Below are 24,061 nucleotides of genomic sequence, written 5' to 3' on the forward strand. Positions count from 1 at the left end.
TACACAATCACTTAGTATAAAGATCCATTCACAAAAAAAGTCTACAGATCAAAATATCAAGAAAACAAGACATATGTGAAAACCCCTCCCACCTCTACAAATCCCCTACACATACATTTGTCAGCAGGTTTTTAAGAAAAATGCATTGGAGTCTAAATAAGCAAGCAAAATTAAAACGAGCAGATTTTAAACAAAACGATTGACATGTGTGAGGCTTTCAATGCAAAGAAAAAAAACACAATCATTGTGCAATAACACACAAACACTTTACAAGGCCAAAAATATGCAAACATTTCCAGCCCACTTCCAAACACAGCCTGAGTGGTGTCTGGGGCAATTCAGCACAAAATCTCTTCCTCCCCCAAACCACACCATGCAAGGACTTAGTCACAAACCACCCGGCCTAGTAACAGGCCAAATCACTCACTACTGCACATCTTTATATAAGCTAGGTTGTATTTGGAGCGCCAAACAAGGCCCCACACCCAATGAAGCCACACCCACCACTGACCTTAATTTGGTCAGTGAAAGTGTTTTCACCTGACGAATCCTCTTCCTACCTGCATTAACCCTTGGTATACAGGCCCCACAAATCAGAAAGATATATACAGTGAAATGTACATGTGCAGCATACCACAGAACATTGAGCAGGGATGTGAAAGGGAACCCCAATTGGAACCTTTATTGCTACTATGGTCACAATTCCCTCCAGATTCTCGCATGAGTTAAGACAGTCACATGACCACATCTTGTATGCAATACTGAAAATGACAAATCGATTTGACTAGTATGGTGAATTTCCCATCAATTGGTAAAACACTCCAGAAATCAAACATCACCAAACATTACACTCTGGGCAAAGCTGATTTACAAATCATGCGACTTACAGTAAAGTTGACCATTTCAATGCAATTTTCAAGACATCTGACACAGATCTCTATGCAAATTGCCACTAAAGTAGTACATGTACTACTATAGAAATCAGTGTTTGAAACGCACCCATGTGGTCACTCTAATAGCAGACAATAGGGTGCGACTTTGCAGACGATTTACAACTTGCATGTTGTGCAAATCACATGCCAAGTCTCACTCAATGTGCACGCTATTGGAGCGTTCATATTGTTGTGGTTCAAACTTGGTTGGAGCCGCAAGTAATAATAGAGTAATGAATACACTACTTTTCATGCAATTTGCTGAGAGATCGGTGTCGGATGTCTTGCAAATTGCACTTGAAATCACCATGTACCCCGACTTTGAAATCATGCAACTTCTATGCAAGTCACATGATGTGACTGTGGTGTCAATAACACCACTTAGAAATCTGCTTTAATGTGACCGGGTAGCCCCCAGTAACATTGTTTGCGATTGCCATGCAATTGGCATGACAGGCGACTTGCAAATCGTAGACCAAGTCGCACCCTATTGGCCACTGTAGGCTCTGTTCACATCCAATTGGATTGTGAACTCGTGGAACTTCACTGTAAGTTGGACAATTGCCGCATCGGATTAGATGTGACAGTGGTGTTGGCCCCCAGTAACATTGTGTGCAATTTGCCATGCAAAGAGCAAGCTGCTGGCCATGCCAATCACATGACCAGTCACATCCAGGGTGTGCAATTTCAGGTGCGATTTGTGCATTGACATCGTACCTGATATTGGATATAATGAATGTGAGTGTATTAACATACACCATTTGTTGCAGCGAGAGTTCAAAGGTATATGAGAATTGTGGCCATTTATTAGCAATTTAACATCTAGACTCAAATAGAAATCGCAATGCTACACACAATTGAAAACACAACTAGTTAGTAATTCTCTAGAAAACACAGTAAAATTGGCAACTTAAAGAGTAATTTTCAATTGCATATAGTGTGAGCGAAGCAGGAAAATCAACAAAGGAAATAAATCTTTGAAGGCGTGCGGTACCTGCCTGCTGGGATAAGGGTCTGCTATGCATTTGGGGGAAAAATGCACGCCAGGATTTGTGACAAGTTTGATGTGTGGATTCACCAACCAAGTCTTTTCTCTCTCGTTCACTCTTCTGAATGTCTCTCTTTATCACTCTTCAGTATGTATCTCTCGCTCACTCTTCTTTGTCTCACTGGCTCGCTCTTCTCTCTCGCTCACTCTTCTGAATGTCTCTCTTTATCACTCTTCATATGTATCTCTCGCTCACTCTTCTTCGTCTCACTCTTCTCTCTCTCTGTCAGCTCTTTGCTTGCCAAATCCTTCACAAAAGTGGGTGGAGTGTAAACCATCATTATCAAATCTATTAGTGATTCAGGCCCTTATCTTATACCATTGTATGACATTCACATAAGGTGCAGCTTTGAAGGTGTTTCAACAGACAAGGCCTCATTCTAATTCACATTTTAGGGATCATTTAGACAGAAAGCAAAGATGTTGCCAGAACATGTATGTGAAGACAGCCACACACGGAGATCATGCTACTACCTCGCCGGGGTTGGGATTCAAACCAACAACCCTAGAGTTGTGAGGCAGTAGTGCTAACCACTAACCCACGGAGCTACATTGCTAATCCAGCCTGTATTTCTGTGCTGTGAATCAATCCTAGGTCCCTGGGCAAGTTCAGTGTAACTAGCCAGATATCTCCAATGTGACACAAATGTTGTGCTATGTTGCCAATTCACATGTATGATGGTTCTATGTATCCCAATACAAAGGATTGCAATACTAATACAGGCGTACCTCGGTTTACCAACGCCTCAGGGAACGTCATATTTGGGGTACAAATGTCAAACCATTTCAGTTAATTGGTCTGTTTACAAATGTTTGAATAATTTGGTATGGGCATGTGGCCTGGTATGGTTCAGGAGGGGGGGAGGCGCTCGCTCGTCCCCCCCCCCCCCCCTTTCCTGACCTGCCGGGCTGCATGCTCGGATAAGTATGTGTTATGGATTTAGGGGGGTACCCCATTCTGTTTTTTATTTAATTTCAGCGTGGAGTTACCCCTTAACATCCATACGAGACCCGAAGGGCTTAGTATGGATGGGAGGGGGGACCCCACGCCAGTTATTTAAAGAACTGTTTATAAATCACTGCAATACTTTGACATTCATCTGTCAGTGGGGAAATCCGCCGACAGCTGAAACATGAGCGCTGCATTGGTTTTCACTACTAAAATGCTGCATGAGTTGATAACATAACTCATGCGGGATTGTAGGAGCGACAGCCATGAGTTAATGTTTCAGCTGTCAGCGGGGTTCCCCACTGACAGCTGAATGTAAAAAAATTCCCTTTATTGCATAAATAATAAAAAAAAAAGCGTGGGGTCCCCCCTCCCATCTGTACCAAGCCCTTCGGATCTGGTATGGATATTAAGGGGGAACTCCACGCTGGAATTAAAAAAAAAAACCAGCGTGGGTCACCCTCAATATCCATACCAGACCCTTATCCGAGCATGCAGCCCGGCAGGTCAGGAAAGGGGGGGGGCAAGCGAGCACCCCCCCCCCTCCTGAACCATACCAGGCCACATGCCCTCAACATGGGGGGGGTGCTTTGGGGCAGGGGGGGCTCCCCCCCCCAAAGCACCTTGTCCCCATGTTGATGAGGACAAGGGCCTCTTCCCCACAACCCTGGCCGGTGGTTGTGGGGGTCTGCGGGCGGGGGGCTTATCAGAATCTGGAAGCCCCCTTTAACAATGGGGCCCCCAGATCCCGCCCCCCCCCCCTACGTGAATGATTCTGCGGTACACGGTCCGCAGACTCATTCACAAAAAAACTAAGTGTGGTGTAAAAAAAACACAGTACAGGGTCTTTGACAAGTCCTTTATTAGAACAATGTCCCCCGAAGTAGATCCAACGTCAATCACGGCGGCGGCGGCGGCAGGGACCCGAAAAAAGAAAAAAAAAAAGGCTCCGCTCCAGTCCGAGGCTTCCAGCCTTGTGAAGAAGAGGCTAGCTGACAGTTCTTATATAGGTAGGGGGCGGGGCCAGCCGGGGACATCATCCGAGTGACCCGCCCCATGTCACATGCTTGCTGTTCCTGGCTGGCCCCGCCCCATAGCTATATAAGAAATGTCAGACTGTCTCCTGCATTCAGCTAGTTAGCCTCAGTGGAGAGACAGGGTGACATTTCTCAAATAGGTAAGGGGCGGGGATGATGTGCCCTGCTGGCCCCGCCCCATACCTATATAAGAACTGTCAGCTAGCCTCTTCTTCACAAGGCTGGAAGCCTCGGACTGGAGCGGAGCCTTTTTTTTTTTTTCTTTTTTCGTCCCTGCCGCCGCCGCCGTGATTGACGTTGGATCTACTTCGGGGGACATTGTTTTAATAAAGGACTTGTCAAAGACCCTGTACTGTGTTTTTTTTACACCACACTTAGTTTTTTTGTGAATGAGTCTGCGGACCGTGTGCCGCAGAATCATTCACGTAGGGGGGGGGGGCGGGATCTGGGGGCCCCCTTGTTAAAGGGGCCTCCAGATTCTGATAAGCCCCCCGCCCGCAGACCCCCACAACCACCGGCCAGGGTTGTGGGGAAGAGGCCCTTGTCCTCATCAACATGGGGACAAGGTGCTTTGGGGGGGGAGCCCCCCCTGCCCCAAAGCACCCCCCCCATTTTGAGGGCATGTGGCCTGGTATGGTTCAGGAGGGGGGGGGGTGCCCGCTCGTCTCCCCCCCCCTTCCCTGACCTGCCGGGCTGCATGTTCGGATAAGGGTCTGGTATGGATATTGAGGGTGACCCACGCTGTTTTTTTTTTTTTTTCGACGTGGAGTTCCCCCTTAATATCCATACCAGATCCGAAGGGCTTGGTATGGATGGGAGGGGGGACCCCACGCATTTTTTTTTATTATTTATGCTATAAAGGAAATTATTTTACATTCAGCTGTCAGTGGGGAACCCCGCTGACAGCTGAAACATTAACTCATGGCTGTCGCTCCTAAAATCCCGCATGAGTTATGTTATCAACTCATGTGGCGTTTTAGTAGTGAAAACCAATGCAGCGCTCATGTTTCAGCTGTCGGCGGAGTTTCCCACTGACAGTTGAATGTCAAAGTATTGCGGGGAATTAGAAACTGTTTTTTAAATAACTAACGTGGGGTCCCCCCTCCCATCTGTACCAAGCCCTTCGGATCTGGTATGGATATTAAGGGGGAACTCCACGCTGAAATTAAAAATAAAAACAGCGTGGGTCCCCCTCAATATCCATACCAGACCCTTATCCGAGCATGAAGCCCGGGAGGTCAGGAAAGGGGGGGGGGACGAGCGAGCGCCCCCCTCCTGAACCGTACCAGGCCACATGCCCTCAACATGGGGGGGTGCTTTTGGGCAGGGGGGGCTCCCCCCCCCAAAGCATCTTGTCCCCATGTTGATGAGGACAAGGGCCTCTTCCCCACAACCCTGGCCGGTGGTTGTGGGGGTCTGCGGGCGGGAGGCTTATCAGAATCTGGAAGCCCCCTTTAATAAGGGGGCCCCCAGATCCCGGCCCCCCCCCCTACGTGAATGAGTCTGCGGTACATGGTCCCGCAGACTTATTCACAAAAAAACTAAGTGTGGTGTAAAAAAAACACAGTACAGGGTCTTTGACAAGTCCTTTATTAAAACAATGTCCCCCGAAGTAGATCCAACGTCAATCACGGCGGCGGCGGCAGCAGGGACCCGAAAAAAGCAAAAAAAAAAAAAAGGTTCCGCTCCCGTCGGAGGCTTCCAGCCTTGTGAAGAAGAGGCTAGCTGACAGTTCTTATATAGGTATGGGGCGGGGCCAGCCGGGCACATCATCCCCGCCCCTTACCTATTTGAGAAATGTCACCCTGTCTCTCCACTGAGGCTAACTAGCTGAATGCAGGAGACAGTCTGACATTTCTTATATAGCTATGGGGCGGGGCCAGCCAGGAACAGCAAGCATGTGACATGGGGCGGGTCACTCAGATGATGTCCCCGGCTGGCCCCGCCCCATACCTATATAAGAACTGTCAGCTAGCCTCTTCTTCACAAGGCTGGAAGCCTGGGACTGGAGCGGAGCCTTTTTTTTTTTTTTCTTTTTTCGGGTCCCTGCCGCCGCCGCTGCGATTGACGTTGGATCTACTTCGGGGGACATTGTTTTATTAAAGGACTTGTCAAAGACCCTGTACTGTGTTTTTTTTACACCACACTTTTTTTTTTTGTGAAGGAGTCTGCGGGAGCATGTACCGCAGACTCGTTCACGTAGGGGGGGGGGCCGGGATCTGGGGGGCTGTTTTTTTTTTTTTTTTTTTTTTTTTTTTATTGCGGACCTTTATTTTTACATTCAGCTTTCAAAATAAATATTATCTAGACCTTCAAAATAAGTAAAATCATTATAGAAATAATTATAAAGGATAAGAAACAAAAATAGAATCACTAAAACTAAGGAAATCTAATTAGATTACATGAAGATATGCCGAGTGCTGTTTATTAAACACAGTAGTCGCGACCGAGTGCCGGCTGTCAGAGGAATCCACAGTAAGATTCACTATTAGTCAGTGGCTAAAAAGCAAACGCCCATGGCAGAGGTCTAAAAGGTGTTCTGCACATGCTCAGTTCTATCTGCCAAAGACACTGCACGGGCATCTAGATTTTTACTGTGTCGATTTCCTTGAAAAAAACGATTTTTAACACATTCTTAATTTTTTTGGAAATAGCAGATATTGTTTAAAGTGAAGTCCTGATATTTGGCAAAGCAAATTTCTAAGTGAACATGTCTCTACAGTGATTTTTCATGGTGTTAGACTTGCTTCTTAGCAAGTCTGCTTTTGTGAGTCTGATTCCGGGCGTGTGTCTTTTTGTGAATTAGATTGGGCGTCTGCTTATGGGCTCTGGTCAATAGTGAATTAGGTTGCAGGGTAAAAAATGGACGGACGCCCATGAAAATTGGGCTTAAGCCCATAAATATGCGCCCACGCCCAATAGTGAATCAAGGCCATTGAGTCCATGGAAGATTTATTTTTTTTCCACAAGATTCTGGAATATGCCAAAACCTTTTTTTTTTTTTTTTTTACACAAAGTTGTCATTTAAATGATATATTTCTCGCACAAGCCATGGACATATGTGGAATTAAAGCCCAAAATACATTCTGCTACTTCTACCAAGTATGCAGATACCACATGTGTGAGACTTTTTGGGAGCCTAGCCACATAGAGGGGCCTGAAATAAAATGACCACTTTGAAAGCCTGAAGGTGCATAACTTCCTCATTCTACTTCTTCACTACCTATCACAGTTTCGAAGGCCGCGAAATGCCAGGATAGCACCAACCCCCCCCCCCCTCAAAAAGTTTAAGCAGAATGTTAGAAGGGTTAAAAAAAAAAAAAGGCTACAGATAAGATACAGCAAAAGCGGGGGGATACTACACTCACACAGAGGGAGTCAAGCTAGCTAATAGTCATAAAACTGTTGGATAATGGTTGAGGAATCCCATGTCCAAATTAAGGCCATTATCTCTTGTGTCAAATAGAATTATCATTCTTAGTTCAAAAGTTTTTCTTTCCTGAATGGATTTAAATTTTCCTTTCAGAACTAAAACATTGAGGTCTCCCATTGTGTGGTCTGGTTGTGCAAAATGGTGTGCTACAGGTGTGCAGGGGTCATCTTCTTTATGTTCCTTGATGGTATGTCTGTGCAAATGCATGCTTGTTGGCAACTTCTGTCCTGTTTCGCCAACATAAGATCCTTTGCTACATTTTCTGCACTGGAGGTGCAGCTGTATGATCCAGAGATATTAAAGATCCCTTTTGAGTGTCTGACACTTTTTGATGGATTGATTTGGTTGCACAGTTTGCAGCGTTTTTTATTGCAGGGTTTGCTTCCATTATTTGTGACATCATAATCATAAGGAAGTTTCCAACTGATTAGTTTATTTCTGAGGTTGGGGTTGTCTGAAGGCCAGTTTTGAGGGTTGCTGGAATATTTCTAGTTCCATCCTTTGTTATGATGGGTTGTAAATCTTTGATTATTTTTCTTATTCCCTCTAGTGCTGGGTTGTATGTGGTTACTAGAGGTACACGGTTGTTTGTTTTTTTCTCTTTGTACTGAAGTTGATTTTCTCTTCGGGTTCTCAAGGCTGTGTTTATGCTGTTGTTGATAGTTTTGTCCTTGTAGCCTTTCCTATGGAAGGAGTCTGCTAGTGTCCTGAGATGTTTATCTCTGTCTCTTGGGTCAGAACATATTTGGTGGTATCTAATGGCCTGACTGTGTATGATGGCACGTTTCGTGTGTTGGGGGTGGAAGCTGGAACTGTGGAGGTAGTTTCATCTGTCAGTGGGTTTCCTGTATATTGAGGTGTGAAGCGTATCACCCCTGATGTATACTATGGTGTCTAGGAAGTTGACATGTGTGTTTGAGTATTCCATTTTTAGTTTGATTGATGGATGAAAGGTGTTCATCAATGAGGAAAATTGTTTTAGGTTTTCTTCACCTTCTGTCCATATGATGAAAATATCATCAATATAGCGATAGTATCTGTATGGTTTTTGTTCCATGCTGTTCAGGAATTTTTCCTCCAGGTCAGCCATAAATAAATTGGCATATTGGGGTGCCATTTTACTTCCCATCGCAGTGCCCATACATTGAAGATAGTTGTCTTTATTGAAAGCAAAGTAGTTGTGTGTAAGTATGAATTCAGTGAGTTGTGTAACATCCTCAGCAGTGTATTTGTTGTTTGGTGAGGATGATAAAGATCTGTGACATGCAGCTGATCCATCCTTGTGAGGGATATTACTATACAGGGATACTACATCCATAGTCACTAGAAGTGTATTAGATGGTAATTGCTGTATGTTGTTGATCTTGTTCAGAAAGTCAGTTGTGTCTTTCAGGAAACTAGCAGTATTCATGACTAACGGTTTTAAAAAATTTTCTACAAAGCCTGAGATTTGTTCGGTGAGTGTATTCATACAAGTTATGATGAGTCTGCCTGGATTTCCCGGCTTGTGGACTTTGGGCAGCATGTAGACGTCCCCGATTTCTGGATGATCCGGAATCGCATTTATAAGTTCTGAATGTAGGTGGGCTGGAAGTGTTTTAATGAGACCTTTTAATTGCTTTGTAAAGTCCTGAGTCAGATCATAATCCAGTTTTTTATAGTAAATGGCATTTTCCAGCTGCCTCTGGCCTTCTTGTATGTATTTGTTTGTATCCATCACAACAACTGCTCCCCCTTTATCCACTGGTTTGATGGTGATGGTCTGATTATTACGCAAATTGTGTATAGCCCTTCGCTCTAGTGGTGAAAGATTGTACAGAATTTTCTTTTGCTGGGTGGATATCAGGGATGTAGCTCACAATCTGAAGCTATCAATATAGGTGTCCAATTTGGGGTTGCGTCCTTGTGGAGGTGTGAAGCAGCTGTTCTTTTTCTTTGTGTAGCATTCCATTGTCCTAGGATTCCTTTCATTATTGTGGAAATATTCTTTGAGCCTTAGTCTCCTGAAGAAATCCTCCATATCTGACAATAATTGTAAATGATCCAATTTGGTGGTTGGGCAGAATGTAAGGCCTTTGGAGAGGATGGTTAATTCTGGTTCGAAAGTTTATGATTTGACAAGTTGATGATTGCAAGTTCCTCTGTTATATCCACATTTTCAGTCAGGTCAGCATTTACACAAGGGATCCCTTGGGATTTCGTAAATCCGAAACTTACAGTCAGGTCCATAAATATTGGGACATCGACACAATTCTAACATTTTTGGCTCTATACACCACCACAATGGATTTGAAATGAAACGAACAAGATGTGCTTTAACTGCAGACTGTCAGCTTTAATTTGAGGGTATTTACATCCAAATCAGGTGAACGGTGTAGGAATTACAACAGTTTGCATATGTGCCTCCCACTTGTTAAGGGACCAAAAGTCCCAATATTTATGGACCTGACTGTATAAGTATAGCCTGTTGTCCTCTCACAGGTCTTCTATATCTGGCACGCTTGCTTGGGAGAAATTGTTTGAATGCAAGGCAGCCAGAAAAATTAATGAACTCATCAACGGAGATGTTTTGCTGGGGAGTATAGTTATCTGCAAATTTTTGGTTAAGGTGATTTGTGAGGGAATGAATTTTGTGGAGCCAGTCAAATTCAGGGTCACCTCGCTTATACTCTCATATCTATGCCTGGCCATGGCAGCAGAGGACACGGGCATATGAAGAATCGGGTCTGTGGACCAATACAACCGCAATTAATTTTTTTTTAGTAATGCCCATATTGAGGGTTAGGTCCAAAAAAAATGTAAATTCGGAAACCGTAATGGTCTGGCAAGTTTTGAATTTGAGTTGGCAGCGATAAATTGTTGCGCATATAAATTGCTTTAATCCACAATCGATGCATACAGATCTTGTGTGAAAAACAGCTCCAAAAAAATCAAGGGGAGTAGTTAAATTTGCTGTTTTCAGTTCCGGGTGGTGCAGTGAATGGGGGAAGTACGGGTGCTGCAGAATTTGTGGGCTGCCAATCGAAATTTGCAAGCACATCCGGAAGGATACTAGGGGCTCTACGGGCCTGTGTGCAAATTTTTGGTGGTTGCGGGACAATACTTGTGCTCGCCACTGCACCAGCTTGTACTACACTTATGGGACTCGCTACGTCACCAAGTCATACTGCAGTGCTGGAATTATTATTATTATATAGGATTTATATAGTGCCAACAGTTTGCTCAGCGCTTTACAATATAACGGGAGACAATACAGCAACAATACAGTTCAATACAAGAGGGTTAGGAAGGCCTGATCCTGGAAGCTTACAATCTAAGAGGTATGTGAAAGAGCAGGATGTACTAGGCCGCTGGTGCTCGCCAGTTCACCAAAAGATAGTGCGGCACTAGTACTGGCATTCTTCTGCATATGAGAGTCATCAAAATTTACCGACAAGTGCTAACAGATCAGGCCTGATTCTGACAGCACTGCGGTTTTGTGTACAGTGTATCAAGTGAAAGTGACTTACTGACACTGCACTTGCTGGGGGAAAAGGGGGGGGGTAAGCGTAGGGGCTAAACGCAGGTGCTGGCAGGTGCCGGGGCTGATCCCGCTAAAGCTGCGTTTTTGGGGACGCTGTACTAATGTGAACGCTGGTATAGTGCTGATCTGATCAAAGATAATGATCCGTTCAGACACTATACTAGCAATGGAGGTTTATTGTGTATGAGTGTCTTCCTGGCAATCAAGGGGTTAAATATGATTACTGGTGTTTTATCAGGCAATCTGACGCCATCTGGGAGGGGCGTGAAAACCGCAGGAGCGCAAATCATGTATATAAAGTCAGGTCCATAAATATTGGGACATTGACACAATTCTAACATTTTTGGCTCTATACACCACCACAATGGATTTGAAATGAAACGAACAAGATGTGCTTTAACTGCAGACTGGAAGCTTTAATTTGAGGGTATTTACATCCAAATCAGGTGAATGGTATAGGAATTACAACAGTTTGCATATGTGCCTCCCACTTGTTAAGGGACCAAAAGTAATGAGACAATTGGCTTCTCAGCTGTTCCATGGCCAGGTGTGTGTTATTCCCTCATTATCCCAATTACAATGAGCAGATAAAACGTCCAGAGTTCATTTCAAGTGTGCTATTTGCTTTTGAAATCTGTTGCTGTCAACTCTCAAGATGAGATCCAAAGAGCTGTCACTATCAGTGAAGCAAACCATCATTAGGCTGAAAAAACAAAACAACCCCATCAGGGAGATAGCAAAAACATTAGGCGTGGCCAAAACAACTGTTTGGTACATTTTCAAAAAGAAGGAACGCAATTCATTTTTTGCTATTAAAAAAAAAGACTGACAATTTTGAGGAAAAAAATCTATATTTTGGACTTTTTACTATAAAACATGTCCAGTAAAAAAATTAAAAATCAAATTTCAGCATAAATTTTTGCCAAAATGTATTCTGCGACATGTCTTTGCTAAAAAAAAATCCCAATACATGTAAATTAATTGGTTTACGTGAAAGTTATAGCGTTTAAAAATGGCAATATAGATACTGGATTTATTTTATTTTTTATACTAATAATAGTGGCGATCAGCAACTTAAGGTGGCGATCAGCGACATATGGCGGCGATCAGCGACTTATGGCGGATATTCTGACACTGGGGGGGAACTGACTTAAGGTCACTGACATCCCCAGTGACACCAATACAGTGATCAGTGCAAAAAAAAAGCACTGACAATGTACTAATGGCACTGGGGAGGAAGGGGTTAACCTTTTTAGGCAATCAAAGAATTAACTGTGTGAGGGGAGTGTTTCACTAGGGGGTGGGAGGGGGTGTGCCTTCTCTGTTACACACTGTTCCGGAAGGCTGAGCTCTGAAAACAATGCAGCCGTGCTCCCTGTCAGTGCTTGCTGGCAATCACCAGGACCCGGCGGGTAATCACCGGCTGGGACCTGGTGATTGACACCCATGGGTGCGATCGGTGCCGTGGCTAGGGCGGTTGCGCACCTCGTGTGCGCCCCCTACCATGTAAACAGGATGACGTTTATAAACTTGATCCTGCCTACAGGGGCCGCTTTGCTGCAGTAAATGTACTGTGGGCGGTCCCCTAGTGGTTAAGGGCCAAGCCTTTTCTGGCACCTTTTGTTTACAAATAAAAATCTGTATTTTTTGCTAGAAAATTACTTAGAACTCACAAACATATATTTTTTAGCAGATAACCTAGAGGATAAAATGGCCATCATTGCAATTTTTTATTTCACACGGTATTTGCACAGTGGTTTTTCAAATACAACTTTTCTGGAAAAAATACACTTTAATGAATTTTAATGCAAAAAAACACAATACATGTCCCAATTTTTTTTGTAATCTATAAAAGATGATGTTACACTGAGTAAATAGGTACCTAATATGTCACGCTTTAAAACTGCATACGCTCGTGGAATGGCAACACTACAATACATAAACTACAATACATAAACATATCCATAGGCAACGCTTTAAACATTTTTACAGGTTACCTGTTTAGAGTTACAGAGGAGGTCTAGTGCTAGAATTATTGCTCTCACTCCAATGTTCGTGGTGATACCTCGCATATGTGGTGTGAACACCATTTACATACGTGTGTGCATATGTACTGGAGGGGGGCTTGAAATGTTTTTCTTGTTTATAGTCCCCATATCTCTCCTTTCTCTTTGAAAGCAAAAGATCAAAAAATGCTTTAAAAAAAGCTTATGCTTTAACCAGTTTCCACCCGGCCTATAGTAAAATGACAGGCGAGTATGGGCTTTCATCAGTCCGGGTGGGAGTCATATGACTTCCTCCTGGATCACTGCCTTGCTCACGCCCACGGGGCCACACTGCGGGGAGATCTGTGTCCGTTGGTTGGACTGGTACACAGATTGGTCATTGGCTGTGTCCATTGGAAACAGCTAATGACCGATATCTGTACCGGCCCATTGCCGGTATCATGTGATGGCTGTGTCCAATCACAGCAGGTCATATGACAATTGTAAACAATGCATGGCTTTGTCTCATGCCATCCATTGTATACAATTGTGTTGCTAGCTGTGACTGGCCTAATCACAGCCCATCTGTGCCATGTAATTAGCTGTGGACAATCACAGCTAATCACAACAAAAACCACTGAATGAATCAATTTCATTCAGTCAAATGCTTGCCTATAGCAGTGAAATTTACTGCTATAGGCAATCATAATGTGTAAAAATATAAATAATAATAATAAATAAGTACTGATCACTTCCCCAGAGTAGTACAATGTTACTGTGGTAACATTATATTACTCTGGTCACAGTGTTTTATAAAAAAAAAAATCTTAAGAAAAAGAAAGGTTATAACAAATAAAAGATTTTAAAAAAATATATTATTATTTTTTTCATACTGTTACCAGTCAGTGTCCCTGATCACCTCCACACCAGTTATATGATGACACTGTACTGTACTGGTGACAAAATTTAAAAAAAGAAAAAATGGTGAAAACATTTTTTTCATTTCTTTATTTTCCAAAAAAGTATGACAAAAAATTACAACTTCGAAAAACTTGCCATGCCTCTTACTAAATACAGCAGACTGTCTACTTTTCAAAAAGGGGTAATTTGGTTGATATCTGTACTGTCCTGACGATTTTTGGCCTCAAGAAATGAGATGGGCCACCAGTACATCAGGACTGATTGATTTTCAGATGCATACCATAGTTTTTTGACTCTATGACTTTCCTATAGACTAAATAATATACACTAATTTGGGTTATTTTCACCAAGTAATGTAACTGTATACATTTTGGCCTAAATTTATAAAGAACAATTATTTATTTGCAAAATGTTATAACAGAAATGTCGAAAAACTTGTTATTTTTTTGGGGAAAGGTTTCATTCCCACTTCTGGCTCCCACTGATCTGGACATTTGGCCCCCCTCAGTCCCTCCGCAGTTTCTGGGAGACTTCACTGAAGACTGCTGGACTATTCAGGAGGTGCAACGCGACTCGCGCATACGCAGTGGGCACCCAGGTGTGAAACCACAAGCTGTCACAGCCGGGTGCCCACAGTTGAGATGCCGGAGAGAGAGGAGGGACACCTTGGGTGAGCACATCCCTGGATCCTGGGACAGGTGAGTGTGAGCTTATTAAAAGACAGTTACAGTTTTTGTAGCTGCTAACTTTTAAGAAAAACAAAAATGACTGGAGCTCGTCTTAAAAGAGATTCTGTCATCAGGTAAAACTTCTCAGTCTGCTCATGTACAATAAGGGATTTATTTACTAAAGCTGGAGAGTGCAAAATCAGGCTCACTTCTGCATAGAAACCAATCAGCTTCTAACCTCGACTTGTTAACATAAGCTTTGGCAATAAAACCTGGAAGCTGACTGTTTTCTATTGCAGAAATGAGCCTGATTTTTATTTTCCCAAAGAGCCTGATTTTTTTCACTCTCCAGCTTTTAGAAAATGAATCCCTAAATGTTTATAACTAGGCTAACTACCACTTACCGGTGCTTCCATTGCTATAGCAATTCATTATGCCTTTCGTCAGTAAGGCCTCATTCACACAGGGTATACTATACCGTGCAAGGCTGTGTTCACATGCATGGGGATGCACAGGTGTTCCGTGCAAGTAGTCCCATTGACGTCAATTGGGATACAGCGGCTGCACAGTGGCAATGTAGGTATGGGTGCATGTCCGTCAAGTCAGATGTGAGTTCAGGGACACACATGCACCTACACCCACCTGGATGGCTTAATAGGACACAGCAGACCAGAGTTGCTCTGGCCTTGTTTACCGGACTTTCCCCCATGCCAGCTGGGTACAGATTAAGGGCTTTTTTCACATGCCTTTACTTATTTTCTTTTCTTAATTTACTTGTAGATCAAGTTATCCAACAAAAGAAGCAGTGTGGGAGTAAGAACAAACACGAAGACCAGCCATAAACAAATTATAATTTGTTGCGCTCACCAGGGACCGGGTTAATTTTGGTCAGTGTGTGGCAGTCCCTGTTTGACAGAAGTTAATCATTTGACTTCTGTTGAACGGTCATGTTGGAAATTTTTTCTCACTCTGGTTGCAGCCACTGATTAGTCTGACAGCAGTGAGTGCTGCTGTCAGAATACCATGTCCCAGTGGGGGAGATTCTTCCGTACACCTCCTTTGTGTGGCCCACTAGCTGAAGAAAAAAAAAAAGTCTAAAGAAGCTTAAGACCTCTTTCACACAACTTCATTTGAGCTGCATTAATCTTCATAGATCAATGTAGGCTCAACACCAGAGCACATAGAAGACATGCTGCATTTTTTCCCACCACGCCTCATAGAAATAAATGAAATACCATAAAGTTAAAAAAAGAAAAAAGTACGCAGTTCCTTGTGTTGTAACAATGCAAGGCACCACCCATTACCACTGCTACACAGCAGACACTAGCCTACACTTATTTTAGCATGCAGAAGTGTGTGAACAAGCCTCCACACTCACAGGGTTGGTTTAAATAGCCTCCTTTTTATTCATATGATTTATATTAAAAAAAAAAAAGCTGTTGATACATCTTCTTAAAGCCTAAATATAGTCAAAATGTAAAACACAAAAATCAGCACAAAGGACATGATTTACTATTAATGCATTATGTCCCTTGTGCTGCTGGCACCTGGTCTCACTGAAATTCTCCTCCTTTGATGCCCCTGCCTCCACCCTCCACCGCTTTAATCTTCTGGTGCTGTGACAGTAACTAGATCTATGAATGAAACATGGTTTATGAATAGAGCGGGTGGACCTTTCATTCATCCACCCCTCTTGAATTCAAAAGATCACGTTTCATTCATAGACACTGTAGTATGGCCTGTATGAATGAAGCAGCTGTACAGAAAGGGAGGGCATAGTCAGGCACTCTTCATAAGTGCAAATGACAACTCCCTCAATTCTACTAAACCCAGCTGAACCAGAAGAATATGGTGGCTGGTGTGCGGACATCAATAGAGGAGGATTTCAAGGAAACCAGGAGCCAGCAGCACAAGGGACACAGAACATTAATAGTCTTGTCCCTTGTGCTGACTTTTGTGGGGGGTTTTTTTTTATTTTGATTACATTTTTTGTTTTTCTGACATTGTTATAGTATGTCTCAGCCCCTGCCACTGTCACTTTTGCTAAACAGGTTGGCTTTTATAATTATGTAATATATAAAAGCTTGTGAAATAAAAATTTAAAAAAATAATGTAACAATTACCCTTTGTACATCTGTTAACCACATTTACTAGAATAGCACTTTTTCTGCATTTGGTTTTCCTCTTTCCATTGTAGTGGAGGAGTCCTGCCATAGAACTGCAATAAGTAACCACATATAGTCTCTTTTTTTCAAATTATGGGATTATTATGGGGTCATGACATGTCTTGAGGAAGAGATGAACAAAGTAATTCTAAAGTCAGGGAAAATTCTATACACACCTAACATTCACAGGTATGAGGATACACATTTCTCAAAATATAGAATTGCCTTTAGACATCCCAAAGACTATAACAACTGTAAAGGTGTATGGTTTATTTGGCAGGTTTACTTTAGGCATTAATACTTCTATCCTGTTGCTCCATTTCACATTGAGAGTAATAACACATTTTTTTTTGTAGGTGAACAACTTCCACCGATCTAGCCATGTACTTAGGATGATGGCAATTACAGTTGCTGTAATCATGATCTCTAATATGCCTTCCATCTTTTAGTCAACTGTGACAGCTGCCCATCAACACAGACAAAGTGATACAAGTAAGCTGTGTTAATAAAAATAATGTTTGCAGTTTATAATATTTGAAATGTGTACAATGATTTGGTAAATTAGTCTGTAAAGTGGATCTGTGCTTTGCCTATGTAGATAAATGCAACGGGTTCACTTAAAGAGATACTAAACGAAGTGATTCTTACCTCCTCTCTGGTAATGTGAAGTCCACAAGCTCCTTTTGCCATCGCTGCCATCTTTGTCCAGTCTTCTGTTTCAGCATCTTCGGTCATCTTGATTGGTTTGCCCAGGATGACATAACTCCCACACAATGCACAGAAGTTAATTCACCCCAGCACTAGAGCATGCTTGCATTGTACACAGTGAGCTGCACACGCACAGCACTGTGGCCCATCTAAACAAGTAGATAAGAAGCGATTATTTCAAGAGAGACAAAGAATCTGTATTCCTCAATAAAAAGCCTTTCTGTTAGCAGGTTTATTATATTTTTTTTTTCAAGTAAAGTTCTATTTTACTGGCGTTGACATTTGCACGTACTTTCCTTTCTTTTGCTTTCCCAGTGCTCCATTTTATCACTGGGAGGGAAGAAAAGAAGCCCTATGTAAGCTCTTAAAGTAGAACTGTAGTCAGAAAATTAGGTTCTGCTCGATCTCTTCATGCTGACCCTTTTGCAGGTATAGCTATGTAAAGCATTAAAAATAAGTGGCTATACTGTTTACAATCTAGTAATACACTGTCTCGTCCTGCATTGCACAAGCTCAATTCATCTCTATTTTTTTTTTCACTGTGCCGAAAATGTAGAGGACAATCTACTAAAGCCTAAATATTTACTACTGTTCAGGTGTTCTGGGCTCCAACAAAATGGCAGCCTCCGGCAAGAAGCAATGGGAGCAATGCTGGAGGCAATTTACAGCATATACTAATTCTACTAGCATAATTATTGATGTGAAATGTATGTTCCTTGTTAAAGAACATTATTTTTTTTATCAAGTTGTTATGGGTAAAGTTATGCTTTAAGTCACTGTCTGTAGCCTACGTAGGACTGAAGGCTCTTTCCTTGCCATCATGTGGCAGTGCTAGGCGCATAAGCAACCAATCATCAAACACCAGCAATGCCATTTGATCCCCAGAATTACCAGGAAGTTCTGCTTCCTCCCAGTGTCAGGGCAAAGAAAGGAAAATGAGTAGGATTAGCTGAAGAGGGTGTAAGTTAAGTGAATCTGTAAATTATAACTTGCTTAGGGAAAACACAGATTCACGTTTGCAAAATTAAAGCAGAACTATGGCCTCCCATTTAAAATAAATATCTGCTGGAGCATTAAATTATAAGTGAATCTGCAAATTACAGTTTTCTCTTAATTCCCCAGCAAAGTCCTGCAAATACCTAGTGAATCCACCAAATTCTGTCTGTTTGCACTACGAGATAAAAAAAAATTGTTACAAGGGGTTCTGCTCACTGCTTTCTGAATTCATAGCACTGCTTAGGTTGCTGAAGCCTTCCCACGGTGAGCTGCAGTGTCCTGGATCTGGAGCGCATGAGACACAAATTAAGGTGTATTTGGCTCAGTCAGGGAAGGTAGAGGATGTTTTGTGTTTACTTTTATGAGGCTTGTCGATCACATAGTATCTGGATTTGGTACTTGTTTAGACCGTCATAGAGGAAAATTTAGGTATGCTTTAATTTTACATTATTAACTCTACAACATTAATCTTCCTGCTTTACCACAGAATGTCATCAAAGCATCTTAAGGAAGCATTTATAGGAAATCTCAACGGGACCAGCATTACAGAGATCTCCTCGGGCCTGGGTGTGACGACTCTTTGCATCCTATTCAGAGGATTGTTGTTTATTAGCCTCTGCCGTAAATCTGCTGTGATAAGTAATTCATGGAAAGTTGACTTTTTCATTGACTACATTCTCTTGGTACTTCCTCTGGTACTGTCATGCACAATCTTCTCTGATGCCCTACACATAGTTTTGTTATGTATTGTGGCACTTTGCTTATTGCTGTTTTACATCATAGACAGAAAAAGAAATAAGTCTATGAAGGCATCACTTCATAATATCTGCCAGTCCTTCCTGAATGCACATGTGGGGAATGGGACTGTCCCAGCTGTTACAACTTTGCGTGTGTCCCTTAATGTACTCACTGCAGTTTCCATACTCGGTGTGGATTTCCCTATCTTCCCCAGGCGCTATGCGAAAACAGAGACCTACGGAACTGGAGTGATGGACATAGGAGTTGGATGCTTTATCTTTGGGAACGCTCTAGTTTCTCCAGAAGCTAGAACACAGGAAAGAGTGACACTCTCACATTTTTTCAGAGTAAAAAAGCAGATTTTGTCAGTTTGGCCACTAATTGTTCTTGGACTTGCCAGGCTAATAAGTGTGAAAGCAGTTGATTATCAAGAACATGTAACGGAGTATGGTGTTCATTGGAACTTCTTTTTCACTCTTGCAACTGTTCGAGTATTGTCATCGTTGCTGATGACTTTAGTGCCACCTCAAAGAATCTGGTTTGTAGCCCTCACCATCATAATAGGCTATCAATTCTTTTTGGAAGTGACTGATCTCAAGAGTTTTCTTTTATACGGCAGTGACAGTCAGGGCACCAGAGTTGGTTTTTTAAATGCAAACAGAGAAGGTATTTTTTCTGTGGTCGGTTATGTTGGAATATACATGATCGGAGTTCAAGTTGGACTATACATTCTAAAGAAAAGGATGTTGGTAAAGGAATGGATCAGTGCCATCTGCAGCTTGGTACTTCTGTCTTCTGGGTTGTTTATCAGCATTACTTTGTTCCAGATATATGTGGAACCTGTGTCCCGTCGAATGGCAAATTTGCCTTTTTGCATATGGATCATTGGTCAGTGTGTGGCTTGGTTGTGTTCATTTTTAATATGTGACCTAATTTTGGCATTTGCAGAGTATATGACTCCTGGTAGTAATGTACCAAGCACATGGAACATACGCAGCACCTCATATTCCTCTGTCAGAAGGGTTACCTCTACCAAAGACTCAAATAAAGAAGTTCATCAATGTCTTATTGAAGCTATAAACAGAAATCAGTTGCTCTACTTCTTGATTGCAAACATATTAACTGGAATAGTCAACATGACAATTGACACCATTCACAGCAGTAATTTGCTTTCTCTCTTTGTGCTTGTCATTTATATGTTTTCTAACTGCTTGATAGTATACCTTTTACACATCAAAAATATTACTGCCAAGTTCTGGTAATACAGTTCATTGCAATGCAGAAATTGTTCTTTGGCTACATTTGTAACTCTGTTTTTCATGTGGTATGGTTGCTGTGTGTTTTAAGTTTTTTAGATATTTTACCAGTCGTCCCTATGGAAGGTGTTTTTTGGAGGTTTTTTACTGGAAATCACACCAAATATGCAGCAAGGAAGATTTTTTTTTATGCACTAAAATGCAGAGTACAAATATAGCCTAAAACAAAATAAGAAAATTCTTTTATCTTTGGTAATGAATTTGAAATGCCATCTTCATTTGTAGCAGTTGGTGTTTACAGAATAATCCGTTTGTTTTCAGAGATTCTGTGATTTTTAGTTTTTTAGGGGTTTTTTTATGTTTTTTTTAAGTTCTTTACTTAATAAAGGATATATTTTTACACAGTCTGATTTATATTTTTATTTCTGCAATGTATACATTAATCCACAAATTCATATTTTATTCACAATAAAAAAAATAGAAAACATATCAAATATTTAAACTGAGAAAATGTACCATTTAAGAAATAAATAAGTTCACATTGAAAATGATGGCAACCACAGGTCTTAAAAAAGTTGGGACAGGACCATGTCCCAACTTCTTCTAACAACATGTCCCAACTTCTTCTAACAACATTCTGTAAATGTCTGGAAATTGAGGAGACCAGTTACTGGAGTTTTGGGAAAAGAATGTTGTCCCATTTCTATCTGATATAGGATTCTAACTGCTCAACAGTCCTGGGTCTTTTTTGTCATGCTTTTCGTTTTAAAGATGCACCAGATATTTTCAATTAGTGAAAGGTCTGGACTGCAGGCAGGCCAGTTAAGTACCAGGATGCTTCTACAAAGCCATGCTGTCATCATAGATGCAGTTTGCAGTTTAGCATTGTCATGCTGAAATATGCAAGGACTTCCCTCAAAAAGGCATTGTATTTGGATGGGAGTATATGATGCTCTAAAACCTGAATGTATCTTTGAGCGTTGATGGTGGCTTTTCAGGTGTGTAAGCTGTCCATTTCATTGGCACTAATTTACCTCCATACCATCAGAGATACAAGCTATTGAACTGAGTTCTGATAACAAACCAGAAGGTCCCTCTTCTCTTTAGTCCTGTGGAAGCTGCGCCCATGGTTGCTAAAAAGAATATTAAATGACATTTGCAAATCACTGCATTCTGTTTTTATGTAGATTTTATGCAGCGTCCCAACTTTTTTGAAGTTGGGGTCGTAGTAAATCACTGACTTTAAACAATTGTTTTCTATAGAATGTGGGATAGGAAGCCACAATATTTAAAAAAAAACAACCTTCTCCACTCTATTAAAATAGATGTAAACCCTAAATAATAGACATGTAGTTTGTTAAATCACTGTGTTGTATGTCATAAACAATTGTCATTCTTTAATTAAATTTTATTTAGTGAGCAGGAATACAAATGACAAACAAAAAGCTGCAACATTTGGCCAATGAAGATGGCACAATTTAACAATGAAAGAAGAGGCTGTGGAAAGGCCATTTCACCATCACCATGTGACCTAAAATTTCAATTGTCCCACTGAAATGTGGGACAATTGAAATTTTAGGTCACATGGTGATGTAAAAAGAAAATCAAGAGAACAACACATTTCATCAATAATCGAGAAAAAGATAAACATTCTAGGTGACTGGCCCAGCAAGTAAACTATTGATCAAATGAAGGGTGGTGTTCACTTCTAACATCTACAGTAAAATCTCCTAGTTTCTTGGGGAAGGAGGGGCTTTGAGTAGAACAGTTGACATGATGGTAACCTTTTTGCCTACCGAGGAAATACCTTTTTTTCTTTTTAATAAAATATTTGTGTTCCCTTATTTAGTTTCTCCTTATTTCCACCCTGAGTCAAGTATATACAGGTGAAACTCGAGAAATTAGAATATCGTGCAAAAGTTCATTTATTTCAGTAATGCAACTTAAAAGGAGAAACTAATATATGAGATACTCATTACATGCAAAGCAAGATAGTTCAAGCTGTGATTTGTCATAATTGTGATGATTATGGCTTACAGCTCATGAAAACCCCAAATCCACAATCTCAGAAAATTAGAATATTACATGCAATCAATAAAACAAGGATTGTACATAGAACAATATCGGACCTCTGAAAAGTATAAGCATTCATATGTACTCAGTACTTGGTTTGGGCCCCTTTTGCAGCAATTACTGCCTCAATGCGGCGTGGCATGGAAGCTATCAGCCTGTGGCACTACTGAGGTGTTATGGAAGACCAGGATGCTTCAATAGTGGCCTTCAGCTCTTCTGCATTGTTCGGTCTCCTGTCTCTCATCTTTCTCTTGGCAATGCCCCATAGATTTTCTATGGGGTTCAGGTCAGGTGAGTTTGCTGGCCAGTCAAGCACAGTAATCCCACGGTCATTGAACCAGGTTTTGGTGCTTTTGGCAGTGTGGGCAGGTGCCAAGTCCTGCTGGAAAATGAAGTCAGCATCCTCATAAAGCTCATCTGTGGAAGGAAGCATGCAGTAAATCTCCTGGTAGACGGCTGCGTTGACCCTGGACTTAAGCACAGTGGACCAACACCAGCAGATGACATGGCTCCCCAAATCAACACAGACTGTGGAAACTTCACAGTGGACTTCAAGCATCTTGCAGTGTGTGCCTCTCCATTCTTCCTCCATACTCTGGGTCCTTGGTTTCCAAATGAGATGCAAAAGTTGCTCTCATCAGAAAAGAGGACTTTGGACCACTGAGCAACAGACCAGGTCTGTTTTTCTTTAGCCCAGGTAAGACGCTTCTGACATTTGTTGTTTAGGAGCGGCTTGCCAAGAGAAATATGACATTTGAAGCCCATGTCCAGGATCTGTCTGTGTGTGGTGGCTCTTGATGCACTGACTCCAGCCTCAGTCCACTCCTTGTGAAAGTCCCCAACACTTTTGAATGGCCTTTTCCTGACAATCCTCTCCAGGCTGCGGTCATCCCTGCTGCTTGTGCACCTTTTTCTTCCACACTTTTCCCTTCCACATAACTTTCTATTAATGTGCTTTGATACAGCACTTTGGGAACATCCAACTTCTTTTGCAATTACCTTTTGAGGCTTTCCCTCCTTATGGAGGGTGTCAGTGATGGTTTTCTGTACAACTGTCAGGTCAGCAGTCTTTCCCATGATTGTGATTCCTACTGAACCAGACTGAGAGACCATTTAAAGGCTCAGGAACCCTTTGCAGGTGTTATGGCTTAATTAGCTGATTAGAGTGGGACACTTTGAGCCTAGAATATTGCACCTTTTCACAATAATCTAATTTTCTGAGATTGTGGATTTGGGGTTTTTATGAGCTGTAAGCAATAATCATCACAATTATGACAAATCACGGCTTGAACTATCTTGCTTTGCATGTAATGAGTCTATCTCATATATTAGTTTCACCTTTTAAGTTGCATTACTGAAATAAATGAACTTTTGCACGATATTCTAATTTTTCAAGTTTCACCTGTAGTTCTACAATGAGCAAAGCTCATGCTTCCTGCTGATTGGAGAACTCTAATTCTGACTTGGTAGATTGGACTCGGTATGGGAGCTTGCTAGTCCTCTGCAGAAAGAACACCCCTGCACCAGCCACACAGACCAATATTCATATATGCAGCATGCCGGCTGAGGCCAGGCCTATTTACTCATGCTGCAGCTGATTTTTCTTTCAACTCTTTTTTTATTAAGGTT

The 24,061-nt window shown here is 41.7% G+C and overlaps 1 protein-coding gene across 2 annotated transcripts in view; it reads left to right on the top strand.

Annotated features, from left to right (window-relative positions):
• The window catches only part of PIGW (phosphatidylinositol glycan anchor biosynthesis class W), a 30,118-nt gene extending 9,355 nt beyond the window's left edge, over positions 1-20,763 (top strand). Inside the window, exons 2-3 of one of the 2 annotated variants that reach the window (XM_089659201.1) lie at positions 17,018-17,153; positions 18,853-20,763. In XM_089659201.1, coding sequence (XP_089515327.1) covers positions 18,854-20,365 — 1,512 coding nt within the window. In that variant the 5' untranslated portion in view covers positions 17,018-17,153; position 18,853 and the 3' untranslated portion in view covers positions 20,366-20,763. The remainder of the gene's footprint in view (positions 1-17,017; positions 17,154-18,852) is intronic. The other variant, XM_089659202.1, reaches the window with a different exon arrangement.
• Positions 20,764-24,061: the final 3,298 nt, after the last annotated feature.

Source organism: Staurois parvus, unplaced genomic scaffold, assembly GCF_062004578.1.
Source record: "Staurois parvus isolate SC_StPar_1 unplaced genomic scaffold, SC_StPar_1.0 ptg001134l, whole genome shotgun sequence".
Lineage (NCBI taxonomy): Eukaryota > Metazoa > Chordata > Amphibia > Anura > Ranidae > Staurois > Staurois parvus.